An 18,723-nucleotide genomic window follows, 5' to 3' on the forward strand; every position below is an offset into this window, starting at 1 on the left:
TACCATCAAGCAAGGAGAAAGCTTAACTTAATACAAATGCATTTTAAAGGTGGCACAAGCTCTAGTAGGAAGATTTCCTGTAAATTTGTGTAGCCATTGCTAGAGGTTCAAAGAAAACTATAAACAAAAAGCAGTTAGCTCATAAATATGTCTATACAAAATAATTATGATTATTAAAAACTAGATCATTGGATAATGCAATTCACGACTTTTTATTGGCTTAGCCATTATGGTATATCAGCCAATATACCATAATCTACAAATATGGCAAGCGTACGTGTCAGCTTAAAATTAAAAGGAAGCTAAAAATTTAATAAAATTTAATAATTTAATTTAACGTTTTTAATAAAACAATTATTCCACTCGCACTTGTTGGATATGAGATGATTATAGCCAACTCGGCGCGCGCTCGTGGAATAATTGTTAAATATCGAGGACTGAAAAAGAATGAACATTTAGCTTAATTTGTGACCCTACCAGATCCCTCATAACCTGACTGCTGTTGATGAAAAATGCACTTTTAAATACCTTGAAGTTCTTCTGGTGTGATTTGTATGTGAGTGCTAAGTTGTTAAGGCTATCCATTTTGTCAATGAGAGCTTCAAGGTACTGGATAATGTCATTTGACTGTGAACTGGAGTCCAAAATCTTGGGGTCCTGTAACAAATGTAAGTCTTGCAGTCATACCATTATTAAAAAAAAGAAATTCTGGTCAGGACACTAAATACTTTGACATCCTTCTTGGTTTATTCCTGTTAATAACATAACAATGGAGAGATAGTGACACATATAGTAAACCTTAGCTTAATTACTATGCAAGTGAAACTTTCTTCCAGGAATTTTTAATCTGAGCTCTTGAAGTTTCCTTCAGAGGCCAGAAACTTCTAGGTCTTCCTAAAGGACAATTTAGCCTTGATTTTGAGACTTGCATTTCTAAATACTGATCACAAAATGGAAAGAGATGGGATGACATATCAGACAATAATTTTAAAAGTAGCTGAAGGGTACTGACAGTGTCAGAGGGCATTGAAAACTTCAATCTTCACCTCAGAGAAGGAGAGCTACTACAGTGCCATACTCATGAAGGGTAATTCATTGTTTGCTGAGTAACAGTTTTCAGTCACTTTCAGAATTCAAAATGACAGTATACAGGTATATACTCAGGTCATAATCCCATTTCATCCCTTGAGTGAGATGTTTATCTTGACTCTCATTACCCTTACCAAAATTAAGTACACTTTTATTATAATTACTTCATTTGAAATGCAATTGAATGGACCTGTACCTGTACTGTCCAAATATTTTTCACAAGTGTTGAGTGTATTTATACGCTGTTACCTTAATGACCTTTAAGTTAGTAAAAGATATGTCCTGCACCAACCTGTGCTTTTTGTTTCACCTCTTTCACCTCCTTACCCAGTACCACAATATCTTTGTCAATGTGTGTACACATCTTGTCAATATTGGCATCCCTCTCAGCTAATGATTTGTCAATCACATTACGGACAGCTGTCACTGTGGGCCTCAGAGTCTGCAAAGATCATGAAATTCATTCAGTTTTTAACTGTTCAAGGACTTCTTGTGCTTAATATTACCAACATGTAAAATGCCAAATTGGACAAAGTAACCAGCCACTATAAAAAAGATTAGGTTGACAAAATCATTTCAAATTTCTGAATACATGTAGTTTTGGTAGATGATGATAATTATCTCACCTTGAGTCCACTGTCACTTTCTGATAGAAAACCAGTTTGATGATAACATTATGATAAATGTATGTGCTTTGACACCAAGGCCAAGATATCTGATTTGGACACTCACACTGTATTTCTACTGACAACTTAAAATCTTAACACTGCTGACAGAACCAATACCTGGTACACAGCAAGATCCTCAGGTGGTGTTGGCACTTTGTATGTCTCAATCAAGTCATACAACTCTTTCACAACAGTAGCATCTCTTTCAATATCATCAACCTAAGTAAAAATTGATTAATAACTTACACTGCTTTAGTTGGTGGAACAAAAATTCAGTAGTCGATACTGAACATTTTGGGTCTGATAAGACCTGGCAGAGCTCGCCATCTTACTGTTATGTTCCTCTACAGATTAGATTTAACAGTGTTTTAGAAAAGTACAGAGCACTTCCTTAGAGATTTGACAGAAATGATACTTGATTACTCAAGTGACTGATGGGCTGTATACCCGAATATGCAGAGTGTAATACTGCTACTAGACACTACATTAACTGTGTAGTGCTGTAGTTACATCTACAAGTAAACTTCACCATGTGAACAAATTAGCAAAATATCAGCATCTCACAGGTTGCTCTGCAAGTAGGTAATATCCAAGAAACAAACCCTGATACGAGAAAGAGGATAATCAATTAAATGCTATTTGTACTACATTGTATGTCAATAGAGATACTACTGAAAAACACTGTACCTTCTCTTGAATGGTGTCAAGAAAAGTAAGGCTTTCAACATATTCTGAGGTGCTACTAGGCACAGCTTCTAGTTTAAACTGAGCATCTTGACAGAATCCCATCAGTGTATCTGTTCGCATCTTGGCCAACTTAGGCAATATATCATTTATCACCTACAATAGAGGAAAGCCTGCTTACAACAATATGTACATTTTGTTTGTGAAAAAAAATATCAAATGAAGCTTAGTTGAACAAGTCACCTACCACAGAAAAGTTACATGTAATTAAGGTGACTGCATGAACACAGTTTTTGATACCTATGTTCCTTTCACCATTTGCTCTTTCCCTTGATCTCTTGGTCACCAAAACTGGCAGCAAGCAAGTTAACAACACAAACTTTCTTTTTTTGATAGTTCAACTTATGTATGTGCCATTGCCATGGTGACATGAATAACTATAAACAGGCCTTTAAAATTAGTATTGTTTATTTGTAGAAAATCTAGTCATTAGATTTTCTTTATAATTTGCATGCAATGAGCTTGTAATGATACTCACAAGTTAACACCATTTTGCTAACATTTTAACAGAGAGATCTTTAACTATCCCTTGTTGAAGGTTCACTCGATTATCTAGAATTTCCTTTGTTAAAAATCAGTTTTTTCAATACTCCAGTTGCTTATTTCCTAAAGTATTTTTGTGCCAAATTTCGTGGTTCTCAAGAAATAGGCATATTTCCGAGAAAGCAATTTTCCATTCAATCACAATTTTTTTACTTACTACACATGCACTGCATTTCACTGGATTCTTTCGGTAACGATGAAAAGGTAAGAATTGCTAGGTTCTTTGCACTGTTAACTTTTCTGACATATCTTTGTAGCAAAAGATTAAAGCCCTCAATATCAATACACTGCGCACACTATAGAGAAAAATAGCACAGATAGTGCGGGTACATGTTGAGTAAATAAAATGCCCGTCTATTGACGGCATGTTTATTATTTGCAATCCCTGTGCGCTCGCTGAAGTGCATCACCAAAAGTGCGCACGAAAACTGTGTTCAGCCACCTTAAGGACAACTACTTCCATTGAGCACCAAGAAATTGTAGAATGTAAAATGGAATCAACATCATTTCTCATGAAGATCAATAAGAATTATTTGTCTTGAACCACAAAGAATCTGCAAACCCAGCTGATGACAAATCAATGCCAGACAAAAGAACAAATATGGATTACACTGAACCCCAACCAGTCACAAACCTCTAAACATTTCAATGGTGATGGAATGAGAACTTCTTTCAACTTCTTACAATCAACAAGGATCATGCCAATTGCTCTGCGTTCCAAAATACCAACTGCCTGTTCATGTTCACTGTTGTATTTGTCCAGTGAGTGTGAGAAAAAACCAACATCTGATTGATTTACAAAGAGAAAAAATTTAGTCCTTTAGATAACTACTTCTTAGGTTGAATTTATCTGTCAAAGCACAATAAATTAATGAACAACCATAAAAAAGGCATTTGTAATCATATTACCATGCTCTTCTTGTCTAATTCGTTCAAGATCCAAACTCTCATTCTCTTGGTAAAACTGGCGATAAGGTTCAAATGTATTTGCATACTGCCATGCAGAGTCAAATGCTGATGAAATAGCATCCTATTTGCAGAAAACACACACACATAAATTGCTTTCATTGGTAGTTCACTAGAATGTGCATGTACATGATAGCAAAATGTTTGAAAACATGATAAAATTGTTATGAATCATGAATATGCACAGATAAATAAATGAATTGTGAGTTTCCTGTTCTGACCAAAAGAAATGATTGAAGTAAAATTTTCTGTCCAGTGCATGCCCTTCTAATGTTTGAAATTGGGTCCTACATAAGTTCAAACTTACCGTAATTTCAAAATTTATAAGACTTCTGATAAAATACTTGCAGACTGAATTTTGGGCAGCGGACAGGAATCTGTTTAATCACCTCTGTCATGACATGCTGACCTCACAGCCTTCAATCTGTAGGTCATGACCTTGCACCAAATATTTTCCTGTCTGGCCCTCCCACTCAGCCAATAGCTATATTATCACTGAGATGAAACCATACACTATTCATTTAAAAATATTCGAAGTTTGACAATAACCCCTTTTTTATCTAAACACCATGTGTTAACATCTCTATTTTCCTTCAACCAGTCATAAATATTCAAGCCACATACCTTGATACTTTGTATAATTCCTTGAAGATGTCTATCATCCTCAAACATGGTGGCCAGACTAGGACCATCACCTGCTGTTTTCTCTTCAACTTTACCATTGATAAAGGGTCTGCGTTGCAAAGAAAAGTAGAAGTCACAATTAAAATTTTCTCCACAAATTTCAGTGAGTCAATTTGTCTTTACTTTTTTCAAGGTTTTATCGGAGACAAAATTTGATGCAAATGACTGCACTATATATGCTGTAAGTTGTCAATGATTAAGATGATTGAGGACATCATTTTCTTTACAAGATCCTGAAACTTACTGAGTGAAAGCATCAAAATATGGGTCAGGCACGAGGTTTTGAACACTTAGGACAGCATCTTGAAACTTTTTGATGACTTCTCCAAGTCCATCCTGAAAGTCATCCAATCCAGGGGAAAACAGCAGCATTTGAGGCTCAAGAAGCAGCTCTGTGGTGTACAGTGGATGGAGTTCTCCTTGTTCATCCTGTAACACAAAACAAGCACTCTTTAACTCTGCAATCTACCAAGGTCATGTGAACACAATTATGGTACACTTGCATCGCATTCCTTTTCAGGACAATAGATACTGAATGAAATAACTCACACCACTTGCTGTGAATTTCTAGTTCAATGGGTGACCCAGTGATACAATTCAAGAATGAAGTTAGTTCAGTAAAGGCTGCTAGGTATTTTTTTCAGGTCTGATTTTCACTATTGCATAAATAGCGCTCTCTACTGCGAGGATCGTACATCATATGTATCTATAACTGCAGTGCAAAATATATGAACTTCATATATTCATCAAGAACAGTATTATTAACTTTGTCATCTTAAAACATCTTAATTGTGTTGGTGTCACTAACAAGGAAGATGTACAGAAGTTTAAAGAAAGACTCTACCCTATATACTAAACAAACCAACTTTGTGACAAATTCAAATTAAACATTAAATTTAAAGTAACAATGGATGTTAAAAAAAAAGAAAAGACTCAAAGCTTGATGATAGAGGAATTAAAAATCTTGGAGTGAACAAGAAATGAGTAACAACTGTTTAGATTCACCATAAAGCTGTACAATTATGTACTGCAGTCAGAGAAAACAGTTGTGTAACTATGAATGTTAGCACGTAACACTTTCATACATCTGCACATTTGGCTCAAGCATAAGTGTTAGTCAAGAGCTAATTGCTACCATGTCAAATTTAATATCATACCCTGTAAATTAAAGCAATACCTTCTGTTCAATAGCCTCCCCTTCTGCTTTCTCTTCCTCTGGTTCCATTTCTTCACTTGTTCCCTGGATTTGTGCAGGGGTGGGTGTGTGCTGCAGTTGTTCCTCCAAATAGTTAAGTAGAGTAGCAACAGAGTTTGCTGCTAGAACATGCATAGTATTCACAATGAGATAGTCAGCAAGCCGGATAAAGCTGAAGATAAATGTATTTAACAGCATTAATAAATGAAATAAATATTATTGAGTTTTGAGGCTGATACATTTTCAAATAAAACAAACCATGTTACAAGGGGTTGCAAGAGTACATACCCTCCTTACCCATTATTTTGTTGAGAGCTTTAATTTTTAAAGGAGGGACATCAACGTGTACAGTGTTGAAAAAGCATACTAGAACCTACTTGTAGGTAGCATTCTTTGGTTACCTTGGTCCCAAAAAAAGTTCCTTGAAATAAGTTCAATTGATAATAATAATAATAATAATAATAATAATAATAATAATAATAATAATAATAGTTCATTTATACAGCACACACATCCACTACTTGTTCAAGGCACTTTACAAAATTAATCCTAAAACGGTAAATTTACTCTAAAAAACTTAGAAAATAAAAAATTAGCGCACACTTGAAATATTTTATTTTAGATCTTGTACATTTTAATGTCACAATGATGATAAGCATGTCATTATTAGCTAAGCTGCTTCATATACAGAGTACATTGTAATTAGACATGAAAGAAAATGTGTAATTATGCTAGCATCTTAGAATATGTTCCTGTAGATTCATCTTAAAATAACATAAATTCATCCCATTTTTTCTTTTTTGGAAAAATTGTCAGTCTTGATCCATTTATACAGCAACTCTTACACAACTGTTGTTTACCTTGTGAGTCTTCTGCAGTGGCTTCTCTTGTTAGCCTGCTCTGTATAAGTCATTTTGTCTGGTGCATCACCATACATATCCATCTCATACCCACTTGGCATTAAATAGGATGACATTGAATGTGCAGGGCCTCCATATTCATCTGTCAAAGAATCAAACAACAATTTACAATAAATGACTGATGAATATGTACAGTGTTGGCATGTAAACCACAGTGCATTAAGAGTGAACATATATACGATAACCCTCTACTGGCAATTAGGAATTAATCATGTTGCAGAAAAAAATACATGTTCATATAAAATGACCTGTTGCTAGTGACTTAAATTTACTTTGGGGTGAAATACTTTGTGTTAGAATCTTTCCATATTTCAAAGAATTAAAAAACAAAAAAAAAAAAACAACAATGCTTGCATTGTCATATAGATGCAGGAACTGTAACTGTTTATTTTGACTGAACACTTTTTTCATTTTCAATTTTGAAATATGTCACACATATTTAAAATTCAAGCACTGGCAACACCATAAATGAGACATCAATAATTGCTATATACTAACCTGCATACATCCCCATAGGACTGTCCATATCCATAAAATAATCGTCAGGTGTGAACCCTGCCTCAAGAAGAGCTGTTCGACATGCACTTCTCACAACTTCTTTGACAAGGTCACGAAACTCTGCTAATCTTCCAGCAACCTACCAATGCAAAAATTTACACAACAACTGAAAACATAATTTTGGCTTCATTTGTTCCTTTATAAACTTGATGAAATAATTTTTTTTAATGGAAGACAAATAGGAAAGCCAAGTGAAACACCAAGGAGAGTGAGGGACATGATGTATTCAGGCATAAAAGTCACTGTGAGGCATGAGTATGGTCAAACATGACAACACAGCTTAATCTAATGTCTCACATTCACAATACAATTAAAAAGGAAAACAAGACCCAAAATAAGTACCACGACCAAGGATGCAACCTAGAAAATACCTTCAATCTCTACCTACGATTTAAATGATCATTATATATAGAAAAGTTCAGTACACTAATGAACAATTTACATTTTTTTGGATAGTCTTGGTCCTGTCCTCTACTTTGTCACACCTGCTCTTCCCTCAGGAGGTATGAGTTAAAGATTTAAAATAATGAAAATTGAATTTCTTCTTCATTTTGTCAAAAAAAGAGAAAAGGTTGGAAAACTACTGACACAAAAATATTTCCAGAATGTGATTAAAAAAAGGAAAATATGCCAATCAGTTGTGAGAAATCTCAATTGTACCCAGTAACAACAGTTGGTCTGTTAGATTTACATGTATAAGTGGTCTGCTTACACTCCTAATTGCTTACATGTCCTGTTCTCTCAACTTGGTGTTCAAAAAACAAGGTTCATTCCAAATATATTTCAGGTGTTCAGGGTTTGAGGAGTTTGGGAGTGTTGTCCAAGTCATCCTTTGTGTAACAATAATGAGATGGCCATGGGTGACATCATTTTTTACATGTGCATGTTCATGTATTTAGCTCACAGATGTAAAAATCACATGGAGACTGACGAGAAGAGATCTAATGTATCATAGATTAACTAGTAGTAACTCTACAGCATACCTCTTCAAGCTGTTCAAATTGAGCATTCCTGAACTCATCCAAAGTGTAAGTGTGCCCTTTCTCCACTCTGCACAGGCCCATGTCACTGATGCGGTAACACATTTCTCGCACATTCAACAAAGCTGGGCGTAATGACTAACAAAAGAAAGATTTTAAGATTCATTGGTTTGGACTCTAGATCAAAATATGTAAGAAAAAACTCAAAAAAATGTCCTTATCAAGAAACAGCATTAAATGTACTTACAGGATTTACAATGAAGAGATTCTCTTGTAGTTGATTTTTACACTGTGTCACTTTCCTGTATTTGTGAGAAACAGGAAATACATTATTACTTAAGTCCTTTCAGTAAAAAAAAGTAAACATTTAATAATTATAAAACTTGTCAAAGTCTACTTCTTTCTGGTTGATAAAACAGTGCATAGCAGATCTTAACAACTACAGGGTGTAGTTCTGTCAGTTAAGAGCTTGATAGATATAATATTGAAGTCAGACTGAAAACAACAATTTATTATTCAACAAATCATGATATAACTGGATTACAACAAAAATTGAGTTGTCATTTCTTGGTATTCATGTGTTAGTACTCTATGTCTATATGTTTTCTAGTTGATCATAGCATTGTGCAGTATAGTTATCACAACATCTATTAACAACGTTAGTAAAATAAATATATAAGTATATGTACATGTCTCTGCACTTGTGGATCAAATTCTAGCAAACAAATGATCGTTCCAGGTGGGCTTCAGTTTTTAAGTAACTGCAGAAAAGAAGCCTGGAAAAAGACTTCGGGCTTCAAAGGGATTTGAGCCTTAGCCTCTCAGTAGAAACATGTACTGTGCAAGTTGGGGGCTACCACCAATTGAGCAACTATTCAATACATTAGGAGCATGGCAAGTTCTAGTAATTTATTACTTCCCATAGAGGAGTGTGATAACAATTTCAATTAAATAAATCACAAAAAACCCACAAACTTTGCCTTATTCCCAACTTGTGGCTTGGTAGCCCAGTCCACTAATTTCTGGGAGGCATGTGTTCAAAACTTGTTTCAGAATTTTCTTCAAGCTTCTTTACAACATTTTTTTGGTATAAGACCACCAGTAAGAATCATTTATTAACTTGAATATCCTAACTTCACCAAGTTATGAGGGGATGCACATTACATGACAAGATCTGCCTGCCTAAACACTCACACATATGATGCACATCTACTAGTTTCCTAACTCTACAGATTTTTTTGATGCCTTACTTTATCTTGACATTCTTCCTCCAGACAACAAATGCCTTCCACATCCTAAAGTTAGCAAATGTTGGAATTTTCACAAGTCTTCTGTAGTCCTTGTACTCCTTTTCCCATCGTTCAAGGGGTGTAAACTCTGCTTCATCGTCACAGACATGAGTTACTCCTTCAGCACTTATGGTGTAGTAATCTGAATGGTCAATTGCTGAATGCTTTACAATTCTGTCAATTGAGGTAAACATAAATTTTCAGTTAATAAATGTAAAAATCTTTCTCCTGAATGTCAAATTTTGACTGTCATTCCTTTACAATTAAGTACTGCAAATGGTCAAGAGAAAAAATATGTGCACTGCAGTATGAGATAAGTAAAACAAATAAGGTTATACCAACTGATGTACTTTTGTAAGTGATGCTCTTTTTTTGCCACAAAAAAAATATATTTTTCCCTGTAATGGTGTTAATATTTGTGATGAAATATGTAAAAAGGTATGAGTCCCCATGTCAGGAACTAAGATAAAAGACCCTCAGATTATTTCAAATGCTCTACCTTTGACAAGGTTGTAGCAATTACACTGCCAGCTTAAATTTCAAGTGAGGTGGCTCAAAAGTTGGTGAATGATAGTAAGTGTGTAACGTTGTAACCATCTCTTTACCAAATAAATAAAGGCTGATAATTTCTAAAGAAACTGTTTGGGGCTGTCTTGGTGGGGGTAACGAAATAATTTCAATATATCAACAAAGTTGAAATGGTAAATTGGCCACCGTTACGATTATAAAAGCTGACGTTTCAAGTGTTACGATTATAAAAGCTGACATTTCAAGCGTTAGCCCTTCCGACGAAGGGCTAACGCTCGAAACATCAGCTTTTATAACCGTAACGGTGGCCAATTTACCATTTCAACTTTGTTGCTATATTAAATTATTTCTTTACCAAATAGTAAGTGTGTAACCTTGTAACCATCTCTTTACCAAGAGATGGCTAGCCAAAAATCCAGCCTGCCATCCCCCCTTTTTCATCCGGGAACTTTTGCCAGAAGCAGTTGCTTAGTGACAACCCCAATCTGAGAAACAGAGATTGTTATGGCAGGCAAGCCCATTACTTAGCTCATGCGTGACATGCATTCTGCTTACTGCTAGGATCAGCAATTTTGATAGTGTAATGGAAATGGATATAATTCAACATGTGGTAACAGTTACGTAGAGTTGTCAAATGGGATATTTCTTATCAATTGTTTTTCTTACAAGGAAAAAAGTGAGAAAACAACTTTCTGAAAAGTACCAGTAAGTTAATTTTGCTTACTCTTGACCAAAAGATTTGACTGTTTTCTCCATCTCACAATGTACTGTAAATTTATTATTTAATTTTGTGATAATCCTCTAACCACATTCCCTCGGCAAAAGATTTATGTGAACACCATAACAACAAGTGAAGCTGCAAAGAATGTTATAGCAACAGAGGGTTTATTCATAAGTAACTAACACATCATGTGTCATAAGAGAACTACACCTTGCAACATTCCCAAAAGAATATCATTGATTACATTGTAGATACACTGTTTTACTTACTTGAGGTTGTAAGGATTGTAATCTATTGATGACCTATCAACAGCAGGGGTCATGTAAAGAAACCCTAGTTTAGAATTCTCCTTGATCAAACTTATAATCTGAAGTGGATCTCTCAGACCCTCAGGTATAACATCTGTCTTCTCCACTAATACACTTCCATTGGCAAAGGCATGCGCATGACCATTAGTTTTCTGCTTTGAAGAATTCTGCCTTTGTGGAGCCCTAGTATTAACTTGAGCTGCAGAGTCAATTTTTTCTTGTTTATTCTTTAAATCATCTGGTAGACTTGGTAACGGAGATGTTACTCGCTCAAGAGGTTCTACAACATCTCTTCGGCGTGCCTTCTTCTTGTCTGGCTCAGATGAGGAGGGTGGTGTTGGGGTTTTTGTCTTCCCTGCAGGAGAAGTGTAAGGAAGACTTTTTTGCCTTTCTTGATATCTGGCAAGGTTTGGCTGAAATGAAAAAAGAGAAAAATGCCCTTATTGTTTGTCTTTTTTATTTACAACCAGTAATAAATCTACTGCAAAGTCAGGGCTCAGTTAATACTTAATTCAACCAAAGCAAATGAATATTTTCCCTTCAAGAGAAGCATTTTGTAAAGTTTAGGAACGCAGTAAATTTAGTGACTAGTTAGTGACCTTTATCTGGCTAGGCACAAATTTTTTAAGGGTAGTTAAAGCTAACCAGCAACAGATAAAACACTTACCATCCACCAGATAAGTGTGAACCAAAAAAATATATAATTATATTGCACTATCAACCAGACAGAAATTTATTCCGTGGATAAGTGTTATCCACCCTATAAACAATCACTGATAATTCTACATCATCCCTTAACTCTCCTAGGTCACAAGGGGATCCTCCTTGGTACTTGAGAGATTACAGCTACATTTCATCTCAATTGGTTTTTCAACTTACCAAAGGCTCTAGTCTGGGTGCTGTTGGTATATTCTGAAGAATAACAACAGGAAATAAATCATAGCATACGGCAAAATTGGCGAGTATAAGATTGCACTGTAAGTCAGTTATCAATCAAAGCTGCCAAACATTTTTGACAGTCAGTTACAACTGTCTATATACATGTGTATATATTAAGGAATCACCCGCAGCACTTAAGTTCGCATGATTTCCAAAAAAGTTGCACAAATGACGAACGTACAGTAATAAATAAGCCTGAAGTACCATATTGTCATATAAAACTTGACAGGCATGTCACAGGTCATTAAATTATGGCTCACGCATAACGTTTCTTGTAGTTGTGTTGGCATTCATCTTCTTTTCTTAATTCGACAAATGAGAGTCGAGAAGAGGTAAATATAGATTAACAAAATGGTTTCAAGTGTCGGCGATGAAATTCACTTTCTGGAGATAATGGTTATTTTTCATAAATTTTGAAGACAATATTTAAAAGCTGGGTAAGCTTTACTGACTAAATGTTCGTGTTTAAACTTCTCTGTATAATTACAATTCTCCGCATGCACGTCTATAATTAAGAAAGAATACCTACATGAATTAGGCTTGAGCTTACCTTTTTGAGCTGCACCGGGGTCGGACCACTGAATCTAAGAGCCTTTGGATTTGGTTTTAGTTGTGGTTTTGCATAAATACGAGCACGAAGCTCGTTTTCGTCAATTCCTGGCAAAGAAAATGCATCAGACCTTGGGTTGTTAGCGGGTTTCCTACCGCCATTGGCGAAAGTACTTGCACCGTTTTGGGCCATTTTGCACCAAGAGGAGTTTTTCTTTGATGTTTACACAAACGAAAATCTGTTTTGTTTGTTAGTAAACAACACAAAACAGCCTGAATGTACTAATTCATCGAGGGAAACCTCCATACTTCAGTTTGTTTTCCAAACTTTCCGCCATTTTGTTTCTGGAGAAAGTTGCTACGTAACGAGATTGTCAACTGCCAACTGCGAAACTGTGGGAACCTCGGTATCGCGGACGGACTGGGACCCAAAATAGCTCTTATCAAACATGTTTGGTCCTCATCTTGACGTTTTTAGATAAATACTTGATAATTTTTAAATTTAAGAGGGCGGATTACCAATCGATCTGTAACACAGAAACTATATTAAAAATAAAATGAAAAACAGTTTAAAAAAATCTGGGTGGGAGAGGGCATTCACGAAGTTTGGAGGTACTACCAAAACCCTGACCCTGTTCAGTTAAAACAAAATCCGGTCAGATATTCCATCCTTGATGGGAATAATACACTTGTAAATTGGAGCATGCCAACCAAAACAAATAGATGGCAAAGCTGGCAGTACAAGAAGAGGCCCATGCCAATATTCAAGATATAACTGTGAAGTCCGATGACGGTGGTCGAGGTAAAAGTATAATAGTGCTCCAGTTTTCTCTCTCCGATTTCGTCGTTGACATCCGAAAAAATTATCCGAGAATTTTCAAACCTTTCCCGTGAGATATTTTAACACAACCCACTCTGTAACATAGAGAGCTTAATGCCACACTTTTCGATATATATTTGTAACGTCCTGTGAGACTAACCATACTAGTGAATATAACGGAGACCGTACCGCAACCTGTCACAAGAAAAATGCTTCAATTTTTTTAAAGAACTTGTTCTCGGCCCAATCCCTTGAGTTCCCCCAAAAGGTGGATTCGGTGCTCAATCAACTTGCTTATGCGGCCGGCGATTTTAGTGCGAAAAACACAGGAATTTGACCCCTTGTTCAGAAATTTATTCCAAATCAGTCGAAAGTTAAAAGTTTTTTTAATTCTTCCTCCGAGATCCATATTAAAATAATCAGGATATCCTGGGATCCGGACGAACGTCTTTGTTAATCGTTGATTTTGTTTTGTTTGTGTTTTCATCAGCCAGTGGTCTTCTAAATGACCTGCAAATATCTGCCTCATTTCAAACACTCATCTGCTCATGCGTTATATTGTTTGGTTGAGATTTTCTCGTAAATGATAATCTCATCAAGTTAGAGGTTAATGGTGTCCCTGCACTTCTGCGAAAATGGCGGTTCCCTTCCCTAAACCATCGGAGACTATTTCCCGAAAATTCTAATCAACATGAAAATCTGATCAACAAAAACTTTCAACGTGGTTATCGCAGGTTGTCAGTTGCTGGTCTTGTCAAATGACTGATCTGCTCTTCATTGACGAATAACCACAGCCTGCTCCTGGCTAATTGTTTCAGAAATACTGCGCATCTGTCGCATGGATGCACTGATGTCGAAGGACACGGATTCAAATTAGAAATCACGGGAAGTTCAAGATATCTAGGTTTCCTAACAAACGACGCCACTTTAATATCATTTTCAATGAAATGAACTAACAGAATAATTCAAAGAAAACTGGAGTGATCCGCAAACCGGAATCTTCCTTTGTATTGTGCTCAATTTTGCCGTTTTCTCTGGTCCAGTACTCGATTTTCCTCTATGAAGAGGGAGCGCGGGCTCATTTCCCGAAGAGTGACTGGTAAACGAGCCTTCTGATTACCAGGCTTCAGTGACCGTTCAGTTTGGTGATTTCACGCCTGAACGCAGATGGAGTTAAGTGCTGAATATTTTATGACCTTTCTTCGAATTCAAAACAATCCCTTTTCATTTTGCCCGCGGAATGAAAGTAATCGTCTGCAAATCTTCCATCTTTCTGATGAAACTGTTTTCCCAAATGTTGAACATCGTTCAATTTTCTATTTAATCAAGTATCAGTTCTTTTGACCTTAGAAAACCTCACCGATTGGCTTTGCATGATTTGTCGATACCATTAAAATGACTGTGATAACCTGAGAGATGTGGTAAATAGTTGTTATCATCTTTTGAAACGAAATCCGAAAAATGATTGAGAATGATAAAGGATTAACCGGTTCTTGGCCCCCCTACTGACAAAACTTTGGGAAACTGAAAAATGTTCTTTATTTTATTAACTAGTCACTCTTACCTTTCCGTCATAATTCACGTTATCTCATCGGAGAAAACCGAAAAATGCAACACACTTCACTGAGTTCATGATTTTGGCGCTTAAAGGGCGGAATGCCCTGGAACCTTTTGCGTAAGAATTGACAGTGCTTCAGTCAGGCAAATCGATCCATCAACAAGATTCAATTGTTTGGCCAAAGATTAGTAAATTCTTGTTTGGCTACATAACTACTAAAATTCACAGAAGGGAGTTCGATTTTCAAACTAGGTAACGTTTATATTTTGTTTTGTTGAGCAGGAAGTATATTTGAATCCTCATATTGTGAAGCTTTCTGCTGGACCGAGATCCGTTGCAGTCAGATGTGAGCAGCGCAAGTAAAGTAATCTCTCGGGGTGAAGTGACAGTTTCAAGAAATACGACATGCTGTGAATTGGATTATCTGTTGACTCATATGATTGACTCTTGGACTGTTTTCCCCTCGAGTGAACTGAAATAATAACTAGAGGAGTTCTTGGAGAACTACTTAATACTCGATTCTTTAATATTTTGAATAGAGATATAATAGTTAAGTACGGAACAGATGTGTACTGACACGTTTTGACGAGAGATATGGATCAGGGGAAACAGGTCAAAACAGAAACTCTCCTTGACTCGCTTGTGCGGCAGTTGTCGGTGTATGCAGTCGCCGCCATGGGTTTATTTCTCATAGCAAAGGAATACTTCAGCGGTAAGTGCACTTCGATGCCTTTCAACTTACCAAGTAGCTTGAAATCTGGTGTTTTCGTCAGATATATAATTATAGTATTCAGTTACCTTGCGAAGTTTACTTTTAGATTTTAGTCATACAGTCCTCGATTTTCTCGTAATGAAAAAGTATTTTATTCCGTCAGAGTTTATTATTTGTTATTCAAAAAACTTTTCTCGTGTAGATGGAACCTTGCAATTAGTATTATTCCCATTAAACCCTTAACTCCTGGAAGTTATTAACCTGAACTTCTCCCCATAAAATCCATAAATCACCCTGCAAACAGGTAACGACAATACTCAAATTCATCAGGAATTTGTTGTCTTGATCCAACACTAGAGGAGCTAGAGGAGAGAATTAAAAATCAGATCTTGGGATTGTCTTGAGAACTTAAAAGAAAAAACATAATCGAACAGCATTTGTGAAATGTAGCGTTAATATCTTTTTAGACAGAAAATTTTTTGATAAACATTGTTTGACATTGTTTCTTTCGGTTGAAGGTTCGCTCATTGTCTGCCAACCAATCAACAGGGGTGTTAAAACGAACCTGTCTTACAGCCAATCACAGGCAGACTACGATAAAGCTTACTGTTTGATGTCAATGATAGATTTCCGGGAAAACCTGATCATTGCATCAGGAAGTGAACCTAACACAATCCCTGGGGTCACCATAATGGGAATCAAGTCAGAGGAAGAAAAGATCATTTATCAGAATTATCTTCCATTTGCTTTAGTCATTCAAGCCGCTCTATGCTGCATTCCAATCATTTTATGGCACATTTGGGCTTCCGATATTCTTCGTACCTGCATAAGATTTGTGGTTGATAGCTCAAGTAAAATTTTCCCCGGAGTGGTCGATTCAAGCCATTCCTCGGTCAAAAAAGACCAAAGTTTTGAAGTACGCATGGAGTATCTGGGCGCTCAAGTTGAACTTTGGGAAGGACGGAAATTCCTTCTTAGAGTTTACACTACAAAGCTTATGCTAAGCCTTGGCATCTTCATCTTTATAGTGACCTTTTATGTAGCATATCCTCAACTGAATTATGCTAACTTCCAAGGGTATTTTGTTTGTCACGTGCACAAGCAAACTTTGGTTACGTGTGTGTTTCCTGATATTGACCTCTTCAAGTTGGCGTGGATTGTTAATATCGTTCTTGTCGACATATCTATTGTGATCGTAGTTCTCCAACTGTTAAACGTTGCGTTCTGTCTGCAACGAAAGAAAACGTTTTTTTCCTATTTCATGGGAATAGAAGAGAGAAAAATATCCCTAATACCAAACGATTTACATTTGATCTCTCACTTTTGTTATGAAAACGCCGGAGTAATGTGTCCAAGTATGATGCACAGCTCTTTTAATCTCAGAAAGACAATGCAAACCCCACTTATTTCACTTGGAAGTTCGGAGGAAGAGCTGCACTCCCCGAACTCAAGTTCATCTCTTTCATATAGCACAGCACCTCAGCTTTTCAGACGACAAACTGCGGACTAAGAACTGAGGATTCTATATTTCCCTGAGTAGCAAACAAACAAATATGGTCTCAGACTACACCTTCACAAATATGGTCTCAGTCGTTTTAGGGGTTAATAACAATAAATCACCGGTTTTACAACATAAACAGTAGCCTCTATGAGCAAAAAAAGTATTTCCCTTCTTCTGTAACAACCCCAAAACGTTCTCTCTTCTAGAGTTAGATTTTAAAAGAAGACTTATCGTAGTGAACATAATGTTTGAAAATTGGGAAATATCACTTGGGTGATATCTTCGGATACCCCCCAGTTTCAGCTGGATGATATAGGGTCACATGATACGTTTAAACCAATCGTGCGCGAGTAATAAAATATTTGATAGATCATAAAGATAGTTATTGATTTGTCTTATGAAAAAGAAATTAAAGATGTACCTATGCGTCAGATATTCAAGATTTATCCGTCCAATTACTAATGATCTATCCATTCATGTAATGGCTAATGCTTTTACCCGTCGGAGAGCTGGTGGTTCACCCGTCGGATACTTAATGAATAAACTGTCCCATAAATAGCGATTAATCAGTCGGATATATACTAGTTTATCCGTCCAATAGCTAATTATTTATTCCTGGGATAGCTGATAGTATTTCTTCCGGATAGTTGGTAATTTATCCGTCGCATAGCTAAAAGAGATATTAAAAGAAAATACTAAAAGTCCTAATTCACCACAAGATAACGAAACATATCTTACGCTAAAAAAGCTTAGAAAAAGGGATTCCCGGATTCTAAAATATAGAATTTACAAACCTAACTCGTGGAAAAAAATAAATAAGTATAATTAGATCACAAATGTGCCGGTGTTTTTTAACCGCCAGATTGAACAGGTGCAGTCAACTACCCTTTTCACAGCACATAGCCATATGCCAATTAAACAGTGCATGAACGAAGACCCTTGAGGAAGGAAGAGAAAAAGAAGAAGGAAAAGGAAGGGGAAAGAGTGAGATATAGACTATGGTTCTGATGGGCGTTTCTCTGCCCGAGTCAGGATTGGGCTCTTGTATAAATATTCAGAATATTAATTTTAGAAGATTCTAGATAGCTAGTTGATTTCCCCAGTGTATATATATCGAGGGGGACTAAAAGGGTTGTGAACATCGCAATACCGCAAAAAGATTTGGCAACTGATACCGCAATATTGCAAAAAAATTGACAAATACCGCAATACTTCAATACCGAGTCGAAACGCGATGTCATCAAAACTAATACTAATACTATGTATGTTACGTCTAGAGCAAATGACAAGGAAACAGCAATTAAGAATTTTTTGATGAATATTAAGTCACGTGGTTTCCGATTTAAACAAAACGAACAAAATAAGAAACATCCATTGGCGTGTTGTTTGAGTCTTGTTTTGGCCTGTTTCCGAAACAATTGGAAATTGGAAAAGGCTCAGAAAACTGGAGG

General features: G+C 36.2%; 2 protein-coding genes across 2 annotated transcripts in view; one reads left to right on the forward strand and one right to left on the reverse strand.

Moving 5' to 3' along the window:
• The window catches only part of LOC111325085 (dynein axonemal heavy chain 6), a 51,682-nt gene extending 38,630 nt beyond the window's left edge, over window positions 1-13,052 (reverse strand). Inside the window, exons 1-17 of the mRNA XM_022928813.2 lie at window positions 12,683-13,052; window positions 12,073-12,105; window positions 11,155-11,606; window positions 9,598-9,810; window positions 8,595-8,649; window positions 8,351-8,485; window positions 7,308-7,446; window positions 6,750-6,891; window positions 5,872-6,061; window positions 4,939-5,123; window positions 4,635-4,743; window positions 3,954-4,074; window positions 3,679-3,830; window positions 2,445-2,597; window positions 1,875-1,976; window positions 1,382-1,531; window positions 529-657 (exon numbers count right to left, since the gene is read on the reverse strand). Coding sequence (XP_022784548.2) covers window positions 529-657; window positions 1,382-1,531; window positions 1,875-1,976; window positions 2,445-2,597; window positions 3,679-3,830; window positions 3,954-4,074; window positions 4,635-4,743; window positions 4,939-5,123; window positions 5,872-6,061; window positions 6,750-6,891; window positions 7,308-7,446; window positions 8,351-8,485; window positions 8,595-8,649; window positions 9,598-9,810; window positions 11,155-11,606; window positions 12,073-12,105; window positions 12,683-12,874 — 2,652 coding nt within the window. The 5' untranslated portion in view covers window positions 12,875-13,052. The remainder of the gene's footprint in view (window positions 1-528; window positions 658-1,381; window positions 1,532-1,874; window positions 1,977-2,444; window positions 2,598-3,678; window positions 3,831-3,953; window positions 4,075-4,634; window positions 4,744-4,938; window positions 5,124-5,871; window positions 6,062-6,749; window positions 6,892-7,307; window positions 7,447-8,350; window positions 8,486-8,594; window positions 8,650-9,597; window positions 9,811-11,154; window positions 11,607-12,072; window positions 12,106-12,682) is intronic.
• Window positions 13,053-15,007: 1,955 nt separating this feature from the next.
• LOC111325131 (uncharacterized) lies at window positions 15,008-17,705 on the forward strand. Its single transcript, XM_022928870.2, has 2 exons — window positions 15,008-15,771; window positions 16,290-17,705. The coding sequence occupies exons 1-2, from the start codon at window positions 15,654-15,656 to the stop codon at window positions 17,279-17,281; spliced, it is 1,110 nt and encodes a 369-aa protein (XP_022784605.2). The 5' UTR covers window positions 15,008-15,653; the 3' UTR covers window positions 17,282-17,705.
• The last annotated feature ends 1,018 nt before the right edge of the window (window positions 17,706-18,723 follow it).

Source organism: Stylophora pistillata, chromosome 5 (assembly GCF_964205215.1).
Source record: "Stylophora pistillata chromosome 5, jaStyPist1.2, whole genome shotgun sequence".
NCBI classification, from domain to species: Eukaryota; Metazoa; Cnidaria; class Anthozoa; order Scleractinia; family Pocilloporidae; genus Stylophora; species Stylophora pistillata.

Coding starts and splice junctions, on each gene's coding strand:
- LOC111325131 (XM_022928870.2), top strand. CDS start 15,654: ATGGATCAGGGGAAACAGGTCAAAACAGAAACTCTCCTTGACTCGCTT. Junction 15,772..16,289: donor AGCAAAGGAATACTTCAGCG/GTAAGTGCACTT, acceptor TTTCGGTTGAAG/GTTCGCTCATTGTCTGCCAA.